General features: G+C 39.8%; 1 protein-coding gene across 3 annotated transcripts in view; it reads left to right on the top strand.

Annotated features, from left to right (window-relative positions):
• The window catches only part of fmn2b (formin 2b), a 237,454-nt gene that overhangs the window by 179,396 nt on the left and 35,981 nt on the right, over positions 1–22,077 (top strand). For all 3 annotated transcript variants that reach the window (XR_487913.2, XR_487914.2, XM_007893908.2), the window contains exon 15: positions 8,010–8,061. Coding sequence is in view for 1 of the 3 variants with exons in the window: in XM_007893908.2 (XP_007892099.2) it covers positions 8,010–8,061 (52 nt within the window). In the remaining 2 variants the exon portion in view is untranslated. The remainder of the gene's footprint in view (positions 1–8,009; positions 8,062–22,077) is intronic.

Here is a 22,077-nt window from a genome sequence, read left to right as displayed (position 1 = left end):
GGTTTAATTAATGTGTATGAAGCAATTTAGTAAAATAGCTGAATAGATCAGATTTCAGATTGTCATGTTCCTGAAGGTTAATTTTAAATGGAAACAACCTTTGAGGACTAATGCACAGCTGGAACTGTGGGTGGTTTGCACTTTTATAGCACTGTATTTAGAGACTCTTAGAAAGGCTAAAATCGTTTTAAGGTTGTGCTTTTCCATTAGGTGTTGTCTTCAAACTGGCAAGAACAAGCATTTTCTTAAGTGTTTAATTGTTAGCATTTTTATGTATTCAGTGCTATAACACTCTGCCACTGTCAAGCGTCTGGGACGCTACTCTGCGTGAGGGGTACTATATAAATAAAAGTTGTTGTTACTTATTTGTGGTTAAAAACTGTCTGGCTATTATTCGCGGCCTTTATCACATCACTATTTATTTGAATAAAGGCTAATTTAAATAGGTTCTCAAATTTTGAGATTTTTCTAAATCGTTAAAGGCACCGTCTGTTAAGTTCAGACTGATTTACTTTTCATTTTGTCCTACGAATGATAACATTTTGCCATTGAAAGAACATTTTTTACTCTTTTCTTTGCTGTGAGGTTGACAGGTCTTTGATCTCAGTAAAAGTTTTCTTTCCCCTCCCCCTGAGCTTTGAATGTTTGGACAGGTATAATCGATGAGTTTCTCAACTGGCTTCACACTCTAGTCGAGAAGAAAAACAACCGGACTATTTTTCACCAGTTTAGCAAACACAAGCATGAAATCATTTACAAACTTGATCCTTGTTATCCCGTATCTGCCAGCAAGTACCCTCCCCAACTCATCTCAAAATAAATAACCCTGATGGGCTGGGCAACTCTTAATGACTTGCTGGTTTAGTTCCAGTAGGTCCTCTGTAACGTAGATCAATAAAGAACAGTGAGTGATAACTTCTGGGATCGAATGACTGGGATTAGGACCACCTTGTGCTCACTCTACCGGCATGTGCTAATGCAAAGGTCAGATCTTGTAGATGGTCCACGTAAAAGTGACTGAACACTTTTATTATGAATGATGATAGTGACGTTAGCAAAAAATTAACAGGTTTATTTCTGAGGACCCACCTTATTTTTTTTAAACTGCAGTTACCCTACCAATAAGGAATTGATAAGGATTGGCCACTTTATGCACAGTCACTCATTTTACACTATATTCGGTGCTTTAAAATGTCCTGATGTGAAAGCCGCTATATCAATTGTAAGGATTATCATGATGATACAGGCAGTAAATATTGTCATGTTAATGTCAATAGAGTCATTCTTATAGTTCATGTTAATATGATGAGATCAAAAGATGTCCAGGGTTAAAACCATTTTGTGTCCAAGGTTATGAAAGGCAATAAATGTCTGATAAATACCCCCATAAAGCCACACAAGTGATTTGTAAAGCAGTGTAATCTTTTGACAGCAAAGTACCAGCATCTACAAAATACACACTCACTAACTTTACAATAAATCCTGTGAAGTTTTTTGAGAAGTCCTCCCAATGTGAAAGTTCTAATAATAATAGTAATCCTCGCATTTAATATAGCGCCTCTTCAAGATGACCCCCCACTTTGGGACGTCCTCCCGATGTGAAAGGCGCTTTACAAATATAATTTGGTCTCAAAGCGCTTCACAGAATACTATAAAGTAAACTGACTATATTTTTGTGGGTGAAACACGCCAGCCAATTGTGCACAACAGTGTCCCACAAACAGCCGTGGATTGAATGACAAAAAATCTTATTATTTATTTATTCTTTTTTTTTGAAGGGATTATTACCCCCGGAAAAGCGAACCACCAATCCACTAACAATCAGGTTCTACTTTCTGCTAGGTAAACAGAAGCGTGTCGAGTAATGTAACTTGATTAATGTTTCTCCCTGCCCGGGAATCGAACCCGGGTCTTCTAGCTTGTGAGACGAGTGCTCTAACCAATATCCTACAGGACTTTCTATCAAAAACGCAATTATTTAATTTACTATTGAGTATATATCAAAGACAATTGACTATCCCCTAGTCCTCGGGGAGGGGAAGAATAGAAGCAGGGTCTCCTTGGAGTTAAGGTGGTTCCAAGATGACATGTTTGGCTACAAATGTCGGAATTGTCAACCCTCTGTGGTGTTCTGGGTTGTCCAGTTCCTCGATTAGGTGGGTCCATAACACTCCAGGACACTGGATTAGGACAACCTTGTACTCACTGTACTGGTATGTGGCAATGCAAAGGTCAGCCCATGAGGATGGTTCATGTAAAAAGTAACTGGCAGACTAGCCAGACTGGCTCATCAATGGGACCTGGAGGGACAGACCTTGGAAAAGGGATTTTTCCTACTCAATTGTTGTTAACCCTAAAAAGCCAAAACTCTAGCAGATAGTGTGGTCCTAGCTGGACAGGTAGTGGGAGACTAGCCAGATAATGCTTTCAATGGCAACCTCTGTGCTTTTAGCTACTTAAACGCCAGCAATACCCCAACACCACTGTGAGATTCCCGAGCCTTGACTCTCATCAATCTACAATTTTTTTCGCGAGAATTGAGTAAGGGGGATATGCCCTACAGTGAGAGTTTCTTAAGCATGACGAGGCATTTCCACCTATGTCAGAAATCCAGCTGACCAAAAACAAATTGGGCAATAAAAAGTAGAAGCAATTTGACAACTACAGAGAACCTGACCATTGTGTGGTGTCTAAAGGCAAAGGCTCACAATGGTATTGCATTCCACTCAAAGGTACACAAATTACTGCCACTAGAAAATGTATTTGATTTCTTTTGAGGGATTGCCTTCACCTTTTAATTCTTTACTGTGCTGTGGGAAAAGGAGGAAAATGAGCTGATACTGTGATTTAAGTCAGGATTTGAGCAGTTTTTTTCCTCGCTAACCTGGTCTGGGAATGTGTGACTCCGATCTGTTACACAATACAAATTTATATTTATATAGTGTTTTCACATTGGGAGGACATCCTGAGGCACTTAACAATACCGACTCTGTACCTGAGCTAGGGGTGGGAGCCGAGGAGAGTGGGGAGGACAAAGTGACTGAAAACGCAGTAAAACAAATAGATATTGAGACAGACCTTGACAAGATGAGGGAGGGAGCTGGTTGAAAAGACTAAGGATGAAGTGGCAGAAAAAAGGCTGAAAGCCCGCCCCCTGGTGGTGGAGTGGATAGGGTGGGAGACATGAAGCAAGCTGAGCGAAGAGAGCGGCCAAGCTGGTACAGTTTGCAGAAGCAACAAAGGTAGGGTGGGCAAGACTTGAAGTTGATTTGCTGGTGGAACCTGATAAGTGTAAGGGTGATGGGTTTGCGAAAGCGATGGAGTTTTGGATGAGTTGCAGCTTGTGAATGGTGGAACTATGAAGACCATTGAGGATGCTTTGGAGAAGTCAAAGGGGGATGTAATGAAAGCGTGAATGAGTGCTTCAGTGTGAGATGAGGAAGGAGTTGGCGATGAGGTGGGGGTGGGGGTAAAGGAAGGTGGGCTTGGTGAAGGACTGGATGTGAGGGAGAAAGGAAAGCTTGAGATCGAACTGGACACCAAGGTTGTGCAACAGTTCAGAGAATTTGAAAGAGAAGACATTAGTGAGAGCCAAGGATGACTTCAGTCTTATCCATATTTCCATATTGAGTTGGAGAACATTGGACTCATCTGGGCCTTGATATCTGATAAGCAAGTAGACAGATCATCAGTGAGCCTGGAATTAAGAGTAATTGTGGAAAAATAGATTATAATAATAATAATCCTTGCATTTGATATAGCGCTTTTCACGTCGGGAGGACGTCCCAAAGCGCTTCACAGAACACACTGTAAAGTGAATTGACTGTATATTTGTGGGCGAACGCGGCAGCCAATTGCGCACAGCAATGTCCCACAAACAGTCGTAGATTGAAAATGACCAATGTATTATTGATTTTGGTTTTGGAGGGATTATTATTAGGCTCTGTGTGGAGTAAGGAAACTTGCCCAAGGTTTCGCCTGCCTGGAATTGAACTCAGGTCTCTCGCTTGCAAAGCGAGTGCTCTATCCACTTAATGTGTCATCTACAATTCCAATGTGTCATCTACAATTCCAGAAGTAACCTAGAACATAAGGCATTTTCCAAATAATTCAACTTGATAGAGGTTTTAAACATGTTTGCACTGAAGGAAAAAAGCGTATGCGTACAAATCTGGCTGAATGTGATTTTCGTGGTGCTAAAATTAGACGACCAGTACGCACACACCTATTGACTGAGGTTAGACTTGTGTTCACATAATGTTTACCAGAGTATGCTGACATAAAAGAAAGTCTGTACTCTGACTCGGTGTGTGTCTTGCCATGTTAAATAAAACAGTGGACTCTAACAGGACTGTTTACCTATATCCCTGCAAACTGATTTATTGATTTGTCAAATCAAATTATGGAAAACAAATTATGCCTCAGAATTGTTAGTCTGAAATCTAGAACAGTTCTCTTATGAAAGGTAAGCATTTAGCATTTAAGGTGTAAACTCTTTTAATGAACAGGATCAATTAATCTGTTAAATAATATAGTTATAATAATCCTTGAGTTTGATATAGCGCCGTTCATTTTGGGAGGACATCTCAGAGTAATGCATAAGATTTTCTGGAAAGTGTTTTGACTATTTTATAGGCAAACACCTACAAATCAGATTAACAGAAGAATATCCCTTGCATTCAATACAACAGCATCAATGTTTGCAAACAGTTGCCACTTGCTCCTTTAAACACAGATGGTGCAGAAGTGATATGATGGAAAACAGCTACAGACCCATTTATCTGTAAGAGTTTATTTTGTTCCAATGTGCTGAACTCCATGTGCTGAAGAAAAACACTGTAGGAAAGAAATCTTCTGTCTTCTTTATTTTCCACCCCCAACTTAGTAATTGAAAGCATAAGTTCATTTGATAATATAACATACCTGCTAATGAATTTAAAACTGTTGCAGAGGTGATCCAGGACACTGAGTGACTGAGATCATAATTCATTTGTGGAGCACTGAGCTTGAGTCTCAGTGCTAACTGTTTAGAACTGGTCAGCCTTTTTTGGATATGTTTGTATCCTGCATCAGGCTCGGCACACCAGTTAATCCTTTCTTTTACTTTTGTGTCTTACCATCAGTTGCCAAGCCTTCAGCCAATATGGAGTCCTGTAATTTAATGGTTAAAGCACTTGCCTCACAAGTAAGAGGACCTGGGTTTGATCCTGGGCAGAGCAAACATTGGGCAAGTTTCCTTACTCCACACACCTCTATTTGCCTAGTAGTAAGTAGGAACCCGGTTGTTAGTCGATTGGTGGATCGCTTTCCAGCGGTAATAATCTCTTCAAAAAAAAATCTTTAAAAAATAATAATTTGGTCACTCAATCCACGACTCTTTGTGATTTACCGCTGTGGGCAATTGGTTGCCGTGTTTCAACCACAAAATATACAGTCAATTCACTGTACAGTATATTCTGTGAAGTGCTTTGAGAGTGTCTCGAAGACGTGATAAGCCACTATATCAAATGCAAGGATTATTATTATTAATATGCCCTTTCTCCCCTCCTCCAAACTCAGACCCTCTGCCTTGCTCCCATCTCTCCTGCCATTAAAACTCTCTTAAAGAGGTACCTTAGACTCAAAGAAATTTACAGCACATAAAATGACCATTTGGTCCATCAAATCAGCACCAGCTCTGAGCAAGCTGTTCATTCAATCCTATGTTCAATCTTATTAGCCATGCCCATGAATTTCCTTTCTTTCCTCCCTGCTCAGGGATCCCCATCATCTGTGTAAGGCTCTCTGAAACATTTATCCTATGTGAAAGATGTTATATAAGGGCAAGTCATCATGGCTGTTCTCTGTTCTTGGATATTGTAAAAAAAATAAATCCTTGCATTGCCTTCAGTCAATGTCTAATAACACATAACACAGTTTTCTGTAAAGTGATGTGACTGCATTTGTAGGGAAATATTGCAGCCAATTTGTGCACAGGAATGTTCCACAAACAGACATGAAGTGAAGGACCAATTTATTATGTGGAATTATTGGCCAGCTGTATCTCTCGCCGTTTCATCCCTCTCTTCCTTTCTCTCAGTCACTCTCTCACCTGTCTCTTTCTACATCTGTATTACTCACTGTATACTGTACAAAAGTATTAAAAAAAAACCTTGATCACTATTGCATGAAGTTTCAATGGACACTTAGATCACAATGATAGCAACCACATGTATGTTCATCTGTAGACCCACAATATTGTGTCTGGTTTCCTTGAAACCGCTGCAAGTATACCATCGTGGAGTGAAAGTATTTTTTTAATTAAATTTAGGAAAAGTTGCATTGTCAGAGGATAAAACATGTCCTGTTTACCTGTTCACATGAACGTTTAAGATCCCAGGGCACTATTTAAGAAGTGAACAAAGTTTCTCCTGATATCCTGGTATCCTGGTCAACAATTCTCCAGATAAAATTTGTCATTCACTTGCTTGTTTCTGGGACATAATGGTGTAGGAATTTGTTGGTGTAATAACCTAAAAATATAGCCATTAAACTTTGCAGAAAATCTTGTGAAGCTCAACAATGCAATGAGATGCTAAATCAAACACAAGGATTGTTTAGTTGGCTGCCAGTTTTCAAAAAAAAATTCCCCTTCCTCTACTTTAAATTTAACTCTGATATGAAAGGAAATCTGGGATTACATTAAATTTAGCCTGGTTTGCCATGCAAATGGTGGTTGAGGTGGAAGCAGGAAATTAACTTTATAAAAATTGGCCATCATAATGAAATTCAGAAATTTCTTGGAAAATCTGCAGCCGCTTAAAAATAAAAAGGGCATGAAACCTGAAACACCAAAAGATAGCAGGGGATTTTGCCCTGTTTGAATCATTGTGGTACAATTCCTCTTTGAGAGCATTCCAATGCTTGTGTTGAGCAAATCTACAGCTGGACTAGTATAGCACAAAACTACCTTAACCTTCATTAAGCACAGCTGGAGTTCAACCAGTTAAAACTGCTTACCATTTGAAAACACTGTCCTGGCAAGCTTTGTTCATTAGGGACAAAACACAAAATACTGCAGATGCTGGAATCTGAAACAAAAGCAGAAAGAGCTGGGAAAACTCAGTAGGTCAGGCAGCATCTATGGAGATAGGAAAGTGAGTCAACGTTTCAGGTCCACAACCCTTCGTCAGAACTTGTTCATAAGGGCTTTAGTTTGCAGGCTTAATGAGAGTTTTGTTGGAAGAATTCCCATCCCTCATGACCATGATCTGCAAACTGTCTACAGAATGGATTTACTTATATACATTTCTGGCTACTTCTTGGTCCATTGTGTGCAACATTTCCCTAACTGCTATGTGCAACAACAACTTGCATTTCTATTGCGCCCTTCACGTGGGTCGTGTCTCAGTGCTTAACAGAGGCGTGCCTCTTTGCTGAGCCAGAAAGGGAGGGGAAGTGCCCAAAGGCACAATCAAAGAGGATTGCGATTTAGTTGTGATTTGTAGACTGGTAAATAAGAGGCATGACAGATGGATTGAGGCAAGGAGTTTGGCATAAGAGCTGAAAGCACAGCCACCAATTGTGGAACAGAGGTGTTGGGGGACATGCAGAAGACCCAAGCCAATAAGCGAAGGTGGAAGGTAGAGGAGTGTAAGGCATCCACCTAGAGCAACCTTCATCTTTTTTGCCCAGCAATGCTGCCTTGCGTTTTCTGCTCATAGTGTCTTGCCACTTCCACTCTGATGTAAATGAGGTTGGTCTTCAGATGCCTAGTAATGTAAGGTCAGCTATTTTTAAAATCTTATCATCATGTTAATTTGCAGTTGAACAGAAAAGATCAATGATTGTGATGACGTTGTTTACCACAGAATTTTGTTTTATTGGCATGTTTTACTGTTAATCGTTCAATTAAAAACAGTCTCTCATTATCACAGTCCACTTAGAGGAGGTGGGGTGGAGGGGGGTATTGATTTTTTCGAAAAAATATATGTCCCATGAAATTAACTGATTCCAATTTTGATTCACAGCAAAGATTGATCAAGAGTCAAAGGAAAATCGTTCAACCGAAACTCATAAAAGGTAATTTTGTTTTGTACATTTCTGAACTGTAATTCCCATCATATTCTTAGCTCATCCCTACCTTGTCCCTCTAACCCCCCAACCCCTCCCCGCCCCCACACACCACAACTCAGGTCTACCACTCGTTTCTCACACTCCATCCCAACATCAGTGGCTGAGTGTTAGCCTCTATGCCCAGATTTGTTGAAGCTTTCCTACAAATCCCTTTGCTTTCTCTTCTTGCTTCTCAAGGTTTTTTTTTTACAAAATAACATCTCTTTGACCATGTTTTGAAATACTCTCAGGTAAAAGCTGATGTATTAGTGTAACTCTGCAGCTCAATTTATTAATTTATATTTAAATTGAATTTAATAAATTTAATTTAATATCATTTATTAATTTACGGTAGCTTATGCCCTCTCCCGCACCAGGCTCTGTGACCCCATCACTCCCACCCTCGCCTGGCTCCGCATCCTTCAGAGGACACAATTCAAAATCCTCATCCTAACTTTCAAGGCTCTCCATGGCCTTGCCCCCTCCTACATCTCTGACCCACTGACTCCCTATCAACCTGTGAGCTCCCTCTGCTCAGCAGGCTTCGGCTTGGTCCATGTGTCCCCCCGCAAGCTGCCCTACAATCGGCAGCCGCCCTCCTACCTCTCTGCCCTCCCTCATCCCAACCCTGCTCCCCCACACTCGGATCCTGATCCCTGACTGTTCAGCACCTTGGGATGTCCTTCCGATGTGAAAGGAGCTTTACAAATGTAATTGTGTTGTTGTAATAATAATAATCATAATAATAATCCTTGCATTCGATATAGCGCTTTTCACATCTTCTTGATGTCTCAAAGTGCTTCACAGAATAGACTGTGAAATGAATTGACCGTATATTTGTGGGCGAAACGTGGCAGCCAATTGCGCACAGCAGTGTCCCACAAACAGTTGTGGATTGAAAATGACCAATTTATTATTGTTTTGTTTTGGAGGGATTATTATTAGGCGTGTGGAGTAAGGAAACTTGCCCAAGGTTTCACCCTGTCTGGAATTGAACCCAGGTGTCTCGCTTGCAAGGCGAGTTGTAAATTGTTGTACAGAGCAAAATCTCAATGGAAAAGCCCTAGGAGGTGACCAAACATTCCAATCTGATAGCCCTTTCACTATTTCCTATTAGAGAGAATATTCATATCTACATGAAATATGCACATTGGGCAGCATTTACAAAAGGATCAGTGACTCATTACCCCTATCACATCCGCTCTAGTCATGCTGGGACCAACACTGCCCACGTTGATCTGGATTGAACCCAGATACACTTGCTAGTTTGGAAGGCTTAGTATGACACTAATTGATGTATTTACTCTTGAGCAATTGAGGGAGACCCACATGTCAATTCAAGGGTAACGGAGAATGGAATGTAAGTGTGACAAGAATATGGAGAGCAGCAACCAAAGGCATCTAGTATTGGAAGTGACTGTAGCTCTGTGGTAAATCTCAACGGCTGGGGGGATGTGATGTGTGGTTTGGCGTTGCGGCACAGCCCAGGAGCATTTCCCGTTCAATTGGTAAAATAAGTCAGATGACAGTGAGAATCCATAATTGGTTTCAACACCGCAGACCTAAGGAGGAGAATTGAACATTGTTCCTGCCCCCACGTTACTATCCAGTGAAGGATTTTCTTTTTTTTAAATCTGCCTCTATTTAAGAATAAAATTAAGAAAACAAATACTAGGGAGGAGAGAGACACTGAGACATTGAGCAGGGATAACAACAGTGAGCCTATAAAGATACTTGCACTTTGTATGTAGTAGCACAGACAGTTCAAGCAGAATGAATATGTGAAATGGCTGGGTTAAAAATCAGATAACCATGATAGATCAGCCTGCAGCTGTCCCACTGGCTCCGAGGCTAATATGTTGAAGATTTATCACAAATGTTTTGCATGACTCTGTTACAAAGAAAAGGAGATCAAGCAAGCAAAATGCTTGCAACATTTGTCATGAATATTTTTAACCATTTGTCTTTATTTGAGGGAGGGAAAGAGGAAAAATTCTCCAAAAAAATAGAGTTGTACAAGGAATGTTTGGATAGGAAAATGCATGGTGTGCTTACAGACTGTAAAAGTGTAAATACAATACAATTTACATTTATATAGCGCCTTTCACGTTCGGAGGATATCTCAAAGCGCTTTAATGTGGAGGAGGTAGGATTTTTGTACTGAGTGGTATCTTGTGAAATTGGCACAAAATGTTCAGGCAGCAAGTATTTAGGTCAGTCACAGAAGTTGTTCACAACAGTAATAAAATGCATTCTCGCCCCCCCCAAGTCACTATGACTTTCTAATATTGTAGTATGGTTTAAGCATCAGAGCCAGTTACTACAGTGGAGAACATTGTTTTTTATAGCAGAGAAAAAATGCTATATAACCAGCTCTATTTGGTAAGCCCATATTAAAATTACGAAAGGTAAAGATTTATTGATCAGCAGAATGTGTGGTTAAAACTGTGACAAGGAACATGCATGATGCTGACCTTTTAAATCTGCATCTGTGCACTGCTCTTTGTGGAGAATCAACAACAACACGATTACATTAGTATAGCGCCTTTCACGTCGGGAGGGCATTCCAAGGCGCTGGACAGTGTACAGTATTTCAGACCCGAGCGGGGGTCAGGAGGGAGAAAGGGAGGGGAGAGGAAGGGGGTTGACCAATGGCATGATCAAAGAGGAGGGTTTTGAGGCGGGACTTAATAATAATAATAATAATAATCCTTGCATTTGATATAGCGCTTTTCACGTCGGGAGGACGTCCCAAAGCGCTTCACAGAACATACTGTAAAGTGAATTGACTGTATATTTGTGGGCGAACGCGGCAGCCAATTGCGCACAGCAATGTCCCACAAACAGTCGTAGATTGTAAATGACCAATTTATTATTGTTTTTGGTTTTGGAGGGATTATTATTAGGCTCTGTGTGGAGTAAGGAAACTTGCCCAAGGTTTCGCCCTGCCTGGAATTGAACTCCGGTCTCTCACTTGCAAAGCGAGTGCTCTAACCACTGAGCTACAGGACTTTAAGGAGGGGGTGAGGCGGAGTGATTGGGGGATGGAGTTCCAGACGTTGGGGGCAGAGTGGCTGAAGGCTCTCCCACCAATGGTGGGGCGGGTGGATCGGGGGACGTGGAGCAGGCCAGAGCCAGCTGAGCGGAGGGAACGGGCGGGTTGGTTGGGGGTTAAGAAATCACAGAGATAGGGTGGGGCGAGACTGTTGAGGGCTTTGTAGGTGAGGACCAGGATTTTGAACTGGATCCTCTGAAAGATAGAAATCCAATGGAGTCGGGCGAGAATGGGAGAGATGGGGTCACGGAGTTTGGTGCGGGAGAGGACATGGGCTGCAGAGTTCTGGATTATCTGCAGCCTGTGGAGGGAGGTGTTGGGAAAGCCGACAAGCAGAGCGTTTGCATAGTCGAGCCTGGAGGTGATGAAGGCATGAGTGGGTAAGATTAACTGGATGAAAAAAGATTTTATAAATAAAACAATTGTAGAGTTTTGGTGACTGGGAAAAATCACTATTCAAAAGTGAAGGGAGTTTTTTTTCTTATGTCCTCGCCAACAATCCCCTGCCCCCAAATAAAATTGGTCACTCACTTCAACAACTTCACACACGCTAGCGTCTCAGAGTGCTTCATGGCTGTTTGCGAATGACTTTGCTATGCACGAATTGATTGCCGTGTTCACCCACAAATACAGTCACTGCTATTCACAGTAAAACAGCAGTCTCGACAACCTGATTAGCCACTATATCAAATGCAAGTATTTGGTTATTAAATCAATGGAAAATGAAGGGACTGGAAAATTCTGGATAAGTGTAAACTGAGGTTTTTATAAGGAGTTTGGAGTTTCTGTAAAAATTAAACTGCTTCATCCAGTTTTCCACATTGTCCACTTTTCTATTTGTAACATGAATGTGTTATGAATAGAAAAGTAGAAAATGTGGAAAGGTATAACAATAGAAAGGGAAAAAAGCCAAAACATCTGGCAAGGGCAGCAGGTTGTAAATCTGATCACACAGTAGAAACTAGGTTAAATAGAAACGGTACAATGCCTGGAGAGATGTGAAGCAATTGAATTCAAAGTAATTCAAATGCAGAAAAGTAAGGTTATGGTAAAATAATCATTTGGCAAGTTAGTATTTCATCATGCTGTGTGGTGCTGGTGGGTGATTGCTGAGATAACCTCCTGAAATGAGGGGAAAATCCAGCAGTAAGTAACCCTAAGCCATTCTGGCATATCTCCAGAAACCCATACTGTGTATCAGAAACTGTTAATCAAAGCAATAGAGACATTTCTACTTGGAGCTCATAAATTCCCAAAGCACAGTTCTGAGATTGCCATTAGAGAAAATGAGAAGGTTCACCGACAGCCAAAAATGCACTAATGCACTTTGGGGTGTAACATATGCTAGCTAAAACTAGTGATCTCTGTTATTCCTTAAAAATGGGAAATCTCATTATGCACACAATAAAAATAACTTGTTCACCACACTGAACCATTCTCTTATTGTCCTTTGCACCTAACATTTACACTTCTTGTGACTACTTGGATTTTCTACCTGATCAATTGCACGACCAGTCAAAACAGATACAGATGACAATATTCAATTAGTTCTAGCCTGAAATTTATTTTCCCTGCTCAATCCATATCGACTCCAACATGGTATCAGCACAGAATCTTCATTTCAAGAAAGGCTAATTTTCCTGAAGATAAGTCAGTTACATCTGAATCAAAAAATCATCAATTCACAGCACAGAAGTACTGCATTTGGCCCATTGAGTTTGCACTGGCTCTCAGAGCAAATTGTTCATTCAATACCACTGTCCTGCTTCAACCCCATACCCTAACTGAAGAATACTTTCCCAATTCTCATATTTATTGTGCTAATAGTAAATGTAGTTGTTGCAGATTCCAAATGTTTGGAAGTTCAGTTCAACATTCTATTATTCAAAATAAAATGATCATGTTATCATACCTTTCTCATTCCCAGGGTAGCAATGGAGTCCTGTAGCTCAGGGTTAGAGCACTCGCTTCGCAAGTGAGAGACCTGGGTTCCATTTCCAGCAGGGAGAAATGTTGGGCAAGTTTCCTTACTCCACATGTCTCTGTTTACCGAGGAGTAAGTAGGAACCCAGTTGTTAGTCGATTGGCGGATTGCTTTTCTGGGGGTAATAATTCCTTCCAAAAAAAAAGATCACTCAATCCACAACTGTTTGTGGGACACTGCTCTGTACAATTGGCTGCTGCATTTCGCCACAAAATATACAGTCAATTTACTTTATAGTACATTCTATGAAGCGGTTTGAGATGTCTCGAAAACGTGATAAGGCGCTATATCAAATGCAACGATTATTATTCTTATTATCAATCTCACTGCAGTGGTAAGATGATAGTGGTGGTATTCTATCAAGAGGTGACCTTTCTTGTGATCTGTAGGAGTAAGGTTAAAATTTGGTCACAAGCTAATAGTGCAGCAACCATACACTTAGAGTTATGTCAAACCATCTTAGTGAAGCTTCCCATTTGATTTCCCTCACCTCCCCCACCCTCCCAACTCCATATCCTTTCCTCTTTTTCCCCTCTGGATGGGAGGAATTACGTGTTCTACCATTCCATGTTGCCATTTCTTGGAACTTCAATACAATTTACAGTCATCCTCTAACTTCCATATCTCTTTCTTTCCTCTTCCAAACCAGAAAGAGGGTTTGGGAAGGATTCATAGAATCATAAAATTATACAGCACAGAAGAAGGCCATTCGACCCATCGTGTCTGTGCCAGCTCTTTGAAAGGAGCTATCCAAATCAATCACACTCCCCCACACCCTCTCCATAGCCCTCCAAACTTGCCCTCCCCAAATAATTATCTACTCTCTTAAAAGCTGTTATCGAATCGGCTTCCACCACCCTTTCAGGCAATGCATTCCAGATCCGAACAACTCGCTGTATAGAAAAATTTCTCCACACCTCCCCTCTGTTTCTTTTAACAACTATTTTAAATCGGTGCCCTCGGGTTACCGACCCATCGGCCAGTGGAAATAATTTCTCTTTTTCCACTCTATCGAATCCCATCATAATTTTGAAAACTTATTTTAAGTCTCCTTTTAACCCAATTTGCTCCAAGGAGAATAATCCTAGCTTCTCTAACCTCTCCTGATAACCGAAGTCCCTCATTCCTGGTACCATCGTGGTAAATCTCCTTTGCTCCTCTCCAATGCCTTGACATCCTTCCTAAAGTGTGGCACCCAGAACTAAACACAGTACTCTAGCTGAGGCCTAGCCAGTGTTTTATAAAGGTTCATCATAACTTCCTGACGTTTGTATTCTATGCCTCTATTTATAAAGCCTGGCAACCTGAATGATTTTTTAACAGCTTTATCTACCTGTCCTGCCACCTTTAAAGACTTACTTATACTTATACTGGCAGGAGCCCAGTTGTGCCCAGCAACTGATTGTTGTCTAGCCCAGGAAAGTCCTCAAAGTGGGAGAAACTCCCTTCTCTTTTTGAACAGTGCCACATGATCTTTAATGTCCATCTGAACAGGCAGATTGGACCTCAGTTGTCCCATCTGTCAGATGGCATCTTTGACCATGCAGCACCCCTCCAGCACTGAATTGGACTATCAGCCTAGACTGGCAGCTCAAAGTCTTGATGTGGGGCTTGAATCCGCAACCATCCGACTCGGACAAGAGTTGCATCAACTGAGCCAGCTGACACCTTTGATATGTAACAGGAAGAACCTGATTTTTATTTCCAAAGCTCTTCCCTTCCATTGCCAAATAAAAAGCACCTTAGATTGCTTTGTTCCCAGACGAGGATTACTGCTCTAAACCAAAGCTTAGCTGTTCTGCGAAAGAAGTAAATGCAAAGGCTTTGCGAAGAGCTTAGCTATGTGCAGTATTAAATTGTTAGCCAGCCCTCAATTCAGGAAAGCTAAATTACTGTTTGGAGTGTACGAAAGCTATTCCCTATTAAACATTGTAACACCACTGCAGCAATATCATGAGTATCTTTAAAAATGTTAATACTTAAAGATTAACCTTTTCCCTATGGAGTGTTTCCACTGAAAGTGATAGAAATTCCTGAAATTCCTAGGAGGAAAAGGGTTAAAGTAAGTCGAAGTTCATAGTAGTTCAGTTATACAAAAGAAAACACTTTTACCAGTGTTAGAATATTTTTTGGACACAACTGCATCAATGTTGACCACCACTGATGTGGTGTAAAGTAACCTTTTCAATGGCATTTTGTTGTGCCACTATAAACGGTAATAGCCAAATTTGACCACTTTTCCAAGCAATGCAGCCTTGTAGTTGGGTGGATTGAATGTACATTGCACTCAGTCTTTTTAAAAGTAAGTGTCTCTTCACTCGTTATAGTTAAATTCAACACGTGGGTATTTTTTCTACCTCTGACATCTCTACAATTGCTTACGTAGAAGATTAAATTCAAGATTAGTCACTTCTTAGCAAGCCTCGGCAAAGAAATAACTGAGGAGAAGAAAGGTCAGGCAGGCGGCACAAGGAAAAGTAACAGATCAGATGAACCAAGATTAATGTGAGTAATGTTCATTATTCTTTCAAGAAATTTGGCTTGTGTACAGTTTTAGAAGTTACATTTGAGATTATCTGGGAATAGTGAGTTTAGAGACAAAGCTTGTAATTGAAAAGGAGTATTTGCTTTGATATTGAGGCGGCAGCCAAGATATTTTCTGAATAGGTGTTTTATGATCTGATGAAAGCACACAGGTCTGTGTTTATATAGCACGAGCAGTCAGTCGGGTAAGGCTCCAGCCTAGCCTTACAGCAATGTGACATGGAATGTTTTCAGTAATCCGCAAACAAATTACATCACTGAGTTTACGATTCTGATGAAGAATAATAAAAATGGACCAGGCACTTGAACAGTTTGGCCTGTGTCAGGTAATGTTAATTTACATGAAGTCGCATAATAATGTTTACAATTCTGCAGTCCAGATGTCTTCATTAATCCATTACAATAACCAGGTCTGACAAGAAAATTGATTTGGTGCACTTACCTTTCTATTTATCGTGAAACATTCACTAAACAGTGAAAGCCATAGATAAGAGTCCAGTGCTCATCTTGCTCTCTGTGGAAACCTTACATAGATGAACTGTTTCTTGTTAAATAGGTTTGTCAGTTTTAGAACCAATTTCTCTTGGATGTACTTTCTTAAATTATTAATAATGAGTTGTATTATTAGTACAAAAGTCAGATTAATAGATACTGTATTTATCTTTTAGCAGATTGCCTAACCTATATGTGAATCTGGTATACTGTGGAATTATTTGGGTTCTGTGCCTGTTTGTTAAAACTGACATCTGTTGTCAGTCACAGCCAAATTGTAAATAGATAGCTGAACAGTGGAATGATGTAGAATGGAGTTAAGAGAATACAATATCTTTATATGGTACAACAATATATTAATATCTAATAATAATAATAATACTTGCATTTGCTACAGCCTTTACATCAGGAGGGTGTCCCAAAGCACTTCACAGGATGTACTGTAAAGTGTAGTGACTGTGAGACGGTAGGCCAATATGGCAGCCCATTTGTGCACAGCAATGTCCTCCGAACAGTCATGAAGTGAATTAACAATTTTATTTAGGGGGTTGTTGACCAGTAAAACAGGAGAGAGAAATTCCCTTTTTTCAAATAGCGCTATGGGATCTTTAACATCCACGTGAACAGGAAGATGAGACCATGGTTTAATGTCTCATCCACAGCAAAATCATACTGCATTTCCAAGCAACAATGCAAATAATTTACAAACGTGTTTGAAATGGGTTTTGAGTTCAAATAAATTACAGATAGACATTGCCATTTAATGGTCTTCTTCCCCCCTTTCTGTCATTTTGAACCAGACTGTTATTTGAAGCGTATTCCAGGCATCTCGCAACAGGTGGATAACATCTTTTCCTGGTGAATGTCACCCTTGATTGGTCTAAAATGTCACAAAGATGAAAAGCACTTTGTAAAAATTTTTATCCAGAAATAGCCACACGTATAGACCAAATGCTTCTTAACTGTTGATGACGAAATTAGTCTGATCATGAAGTACTATTTTTAATAGCTCAGTCATGCTTGGCAATTTGAGTATATTATAGCATCTTATTACTCATTGAAACGTCTTGAAGTGCTTCGCAGGATTTACTGTAAAGTGTAGCAATTATGTATTTTTAGTCAAATCCCTACAAAGTATTGCAGTATAACTCCTGTTTAAGTGGCTTTAAGTCTCACTTCCGAAACCTCTTTCCAGAGGTGGTTTTGGAAACCATCCAGTAGATCATATAGGCTGAAGTATAACTGCTTTACTGCAGTTGCTATAAAGACTTCTCTTAAAACGTGAAAACTCCTGGCTTTCACGATCCATTGCATCCTGCTAAAATTTTAATGTTTGAGAGCTGTATCACACTCGGAGACACTATCCTGCATAAAGACAGCTATTTAAATGCAAATTTGTGTTGTAGTCATGCTGATTTTAATAACAATTGCAACATTAACCATAATTCAGCTGGTAAAGCTCCAAGTATGAATTCCTCCACTCACACCTTCCTTTCTAAAAACCTGTCTCTTTTACCAGGACTGGCTTTGGCATCTCTATACCATTCCCACACAACCCCCATCTCCCACCCTGCTTAGGCTCCCACTCCATTTCTGCAGAGCACTTGATGTTTTAAGTGGCAAAGGCACAATGTAAATGCAAGATTTCTTGAAGTCCAGACTAATATTTTGAGGATGGCATTCAGCACTGGGGATGTTCCAATCGACTGAGCAAATGGGCAAATGTCATTTCCATGTTCATGAAAGGTGGCAGATGATACCAAGTAACCAGAAACATTTTAATAAAGTCTGCAGTTCTTTCTCGCCCAATGGGTAGCCCATGCAAATCCGTAAACTACCAGGCCTGGCAGAACATCAGTTGCTTTTCACCAGTTTCTTTTTCAGACATTTGTAGTTGTCTCTCTCCATCCTTGGGTAAAAAGGGTCAAGTTGTGTCAAAGTTTTCTGTGTTGTTTTCAGGTGTACTTTAAACTAAAAACTTGTATGCTGTTCTGTTGACGTCAGCTTGGATCCCGTCTTATTACCTGCCCTTAGTTGCCCCAGCATAGCAAATACAAGCTGATACTTACATCTTTGCATTCTATGCTATAGATTCTTATAGCGTGATGCATTTTTCTTGCTGACTTTGATCTCAGCACCATTTTATTACAATGTGAGGTGTTGTATCCTTGTTTGCTATGAGCTGATCAATTTTAGGAAATGAATCCTGGCCACCAGAATGTCAGCACCTGTCTTGGCAAAGTCACTGAATTCAGATTGGCAAACTACTCACGGTTCATTTGAAGAAAACCCTTTCAACCTATTTGATCTCATCCTTCCAGAATATCCAACCTACTGACCTCCCATCACAGCATCAAATAGCATTCAACTGACTCACATTCTCAAGTTTAATGTCTCATCCGAAAAATGCACTTCCAGCAATGTGACCCACCTCCCAATACCACATTAGAGGACAGTTTGGAAAGAAAGCTTAGCTGGCTCATGTTCCATGTTGGCTAGTGAATTTGATGACATGGTGTCAGACAAAAGCAAACATGTTGACTTACGAAATACACAGTCACTACGCTTTACTGTTTATCCTGAGAAGCTCTTTGAGATGCCCTCCCAACATGAAAGATACAATATCAAATGCAAGGAATAGCATTATTTTAGTATTCTAACATCAAATACAAGTATTTTACAAATTGCATCACTAGGCTAGGTAATGTGTGTCTATTCACTTGGGCAGCGAGGTTTCATCCCAGTAAGTCTGCCTTTCATTTAAATTAGAAACTAATTGATGTGCTATTGTAAAATGCAAAACATTGCTTTAAGATAATGTAAATAGAAAAGGAAGATAGAGAACACCCAGGATTCTACTGCAAACACATTGTAATTTGGAATTTTAAAAAAAATTTATTGGACATAAGTATCCCACTAAAAACTACCCAAAATCTGAAGTATGCACTGTATTTTTCTTGCAGTAGATAGAATGTCTTCAGTTTGTGATCCTGCATCCTTAAATCTTATCTGGCATTCAAAAATGTACTAGGCCAGTAAAATTTCAGAATGTTTACATGAATAGCAAGTCTGGATATTCAGTTAGACCCTATTCTCCATGGTGTGCAGTTGTGTGTTTGTGTACATGCCCAGTATCTGTGTGCACACCTGCGGACACATGTATTTGTTTGCCTGTAGGCATGTGTGTGTGCAGGCACGCCACATCATTATGTTGGCAAAAATTGATGCATCATACTGGAAGGCAAAAGGTGGTGTGGTATTGTCAAATCAATTCTCCGTAGATGTTCCTGAAATTTCTTTTTAGTAGTGTTAACAGCTGGAGTAAAGATTAATAATGGGGCCCATCAGACTGCTTTTGTTTTTCTAAACTTCTGTGGTGGGTGAATGATCTATAGCTGATGCGAACAGTGTTTCAGCTTTAACTCAAAAGCTACTGTTAGTGCACAGCCACTTCCAAACTCAATCCTGTTTTGGTCAGTCTTCTCTGTGAGTCAAGTGACTCAAGCTGAACTCCACTCACAAGTAGTAATTGTGCTGTCAGTCATAATAACCCTGATGGTTTTGACAAGTCGGAAAATGAATAAGGGTTGAGGTTATTAACCCTCCTGAATGGCTTTCAAACTTGATGGAAGAGATCTTTGGGAATAGAAATTGTTTTACTGTTTTGAGATTAATTTAGTAATTCTATCTGTGACATGCAGCCAATGTGATCTAATATGAGGCCATTACTAACTAGATTTCTTAAGGGAACTCTGTTCTGACATGAGCTATCTGCGGGACCAATTGCTCACAGGTTGGTGTGAGTTGGTAGTCTCTTACCAATGTAGGTCCCATCTCGGATTACTTAACAAAGAATCATCGAAAATGACTGCATGTGAAATGGCAAATATCAATTTCACTTGCTGTCCACATCATCTATCAGTATTGTTGTTCTATCCAACAAATAGTCTCTGTTAGGAATCACTTCAATGTGTGTCATGTTAAGTGAGGTGCCATTGAAAGTCATGTTTTATCAATGGAAATTGGCTTATCTCCATTAATGTTTATCATGGTGGCATTTCTTATAGTTTATTTGAAAAGGAGGAAATGTAAATTATAACAATAATCCTTACATTTGATGTAACACCTTTTATGACGGCAGGATGTCTCAAAGCCTCTCAAAGTAGAGTATTATGGCTGTACTTTGTAGGCAAATGTGAATTGACTTGATTGTTTCAACATACTACATGTAATTATAAATAATAATCGTTGCATTTGATATAGCGCCTTATCACATCTTCGAGACATCTCAAAGCGCTTCACAGAATATACAACAGCCATGTGTGTAATTTAAAATTTTTGAAAAAAGCATGTTTCACTAAAGCAGATTTTATGTCCAGTCAAATGTGCTTCATCGCCAGTATGTGAAATTTTTTTAAAAAATGAGGCCAAAACAAATAGTCCAGCAGTTTGTGCCCCTATCTGAATATTCACTGCAAATGTGATTGTTGTCAGTATCCAGTGAACCAGTGATTCCTTGCCACAGTCACAATATCCAGACAACTTTTAAAGTCTAAGAAACGGGCAATTTTGGTGAGAGAAAAAGAGATAAGAAATTTTCCAAGTGCAGCATGAGACATGACAATTTGCGAATCACATCTGTATTTATCTATAACTGGGTGATGTGTCGTGCAGTAGTCAGCTTTCTGCCCAGGAGCATCGTTCACATCACCTTACTCCACTATAATGCAGAGTCAGAGTTTATGGTCTCAAATCGCCATGTTGTACCAGGATCAACTTGTTTTAAGAGTTTGTTTATTTGATTTTTACGTTTAGAATATAAAAATATAAAACGTGATCAATTGCCTTGGAAATTCTCTTCTGTTCTCTTTGTAGATTGTGAATTGTAACCACTCACTGTCTTTTATACGATTGATAATATCAATTGGGTTTCGCAAAACGTGGCAGAATTCTGACCTCTTTTTGACATTGGGTGAATTATGCAAGCAGAATTGGTGCTGGTTTGAATCAAACTCACTTAGGATATATTTCGCACAGCACAGTATACACTGGAAGAGAGTTTCGCGGCTGCGGTTTCTTGTGTTTATGGAAAAATATGCAACTATTGAGCTATGTTTCTGATGTTCAGTTTATGAATAGGGCAGGAACTATCAATTCACAATTGTGGTTTATTATTTTGTGCCTCAATTATAGGACTCATTCAGTGTATAAGGTGTTTCGCTAGTTTTATGTTATAATTGCCAATTTCTGCCCGTGTATCAGCAGTTGGCATTGTCAGCATTTGCATGTGAATTTCATTATTCAATTATTTATGATTTTCCATTGTCCCTGTAATGAAGAGTTTACAGGATATTTGGTGCATCTTATCCCAAGTCTTTTTTTCAAAAGAAGCATCCATTAATAATAATCCTTACATTTGATGTAGCACCTTATCATGTCTTCGAGACATCTCAAAGGGCTTCACAGAATATACTGTAAAGTGAATTGACTATTTATTTATTGGGAGATTCACGGCAGACAACTGTGCACAGCAGTGTCCGACAAACAGTGGTGGATTGAGTGACCAAATTATTATTTTCTGAAGGAATTATTACCCTCGGAAAAGCGACCCATCAATCAACTAACAACCAGGTTCCTACTTACTGCTAAGTAAATAGAGTCGTGTGGATTAAGGAAACTTGCCTAACATTTCGGCCTGGCGGGAATCAAACCCAGGTCTCTTGCTTGTGAGGCGAGTGTTCTAACCACTGAGCTACAGGACTCCATTAACAACTTTATTCTATGAATATTTGAAGCAAAGAGGGTTCATGTATTCAGCCTGGACTATGTTACATTGGTAACTCCGTTCACCCAGGGAAACGGTGGTGGTGGTATCAGAAAAATAGAAATTTACATCACAGAAGAAAGC

This window comes from Callorhinchus milii, unplaced genomic scaffold, assembly GCF_018977255.1.
Source record: "Callorhinchus milii isolate IMCB2004 unplaced genomic scaffold, IMCB_Cmil_1.0 Scaffold3, whole genome shotgun sequence".
Lineage (NCBI taxonomy): Eukaryota > Metazoa > Chordata > Chondrichthyes > Chimaeriformes > Callorhinchidae > Callorhinchus > Callorhinchus milii.
Note: the sequence above shows the minus strand (reverse complement) of the source record. Positions and strands in the feature narration are given on the sequence as shown.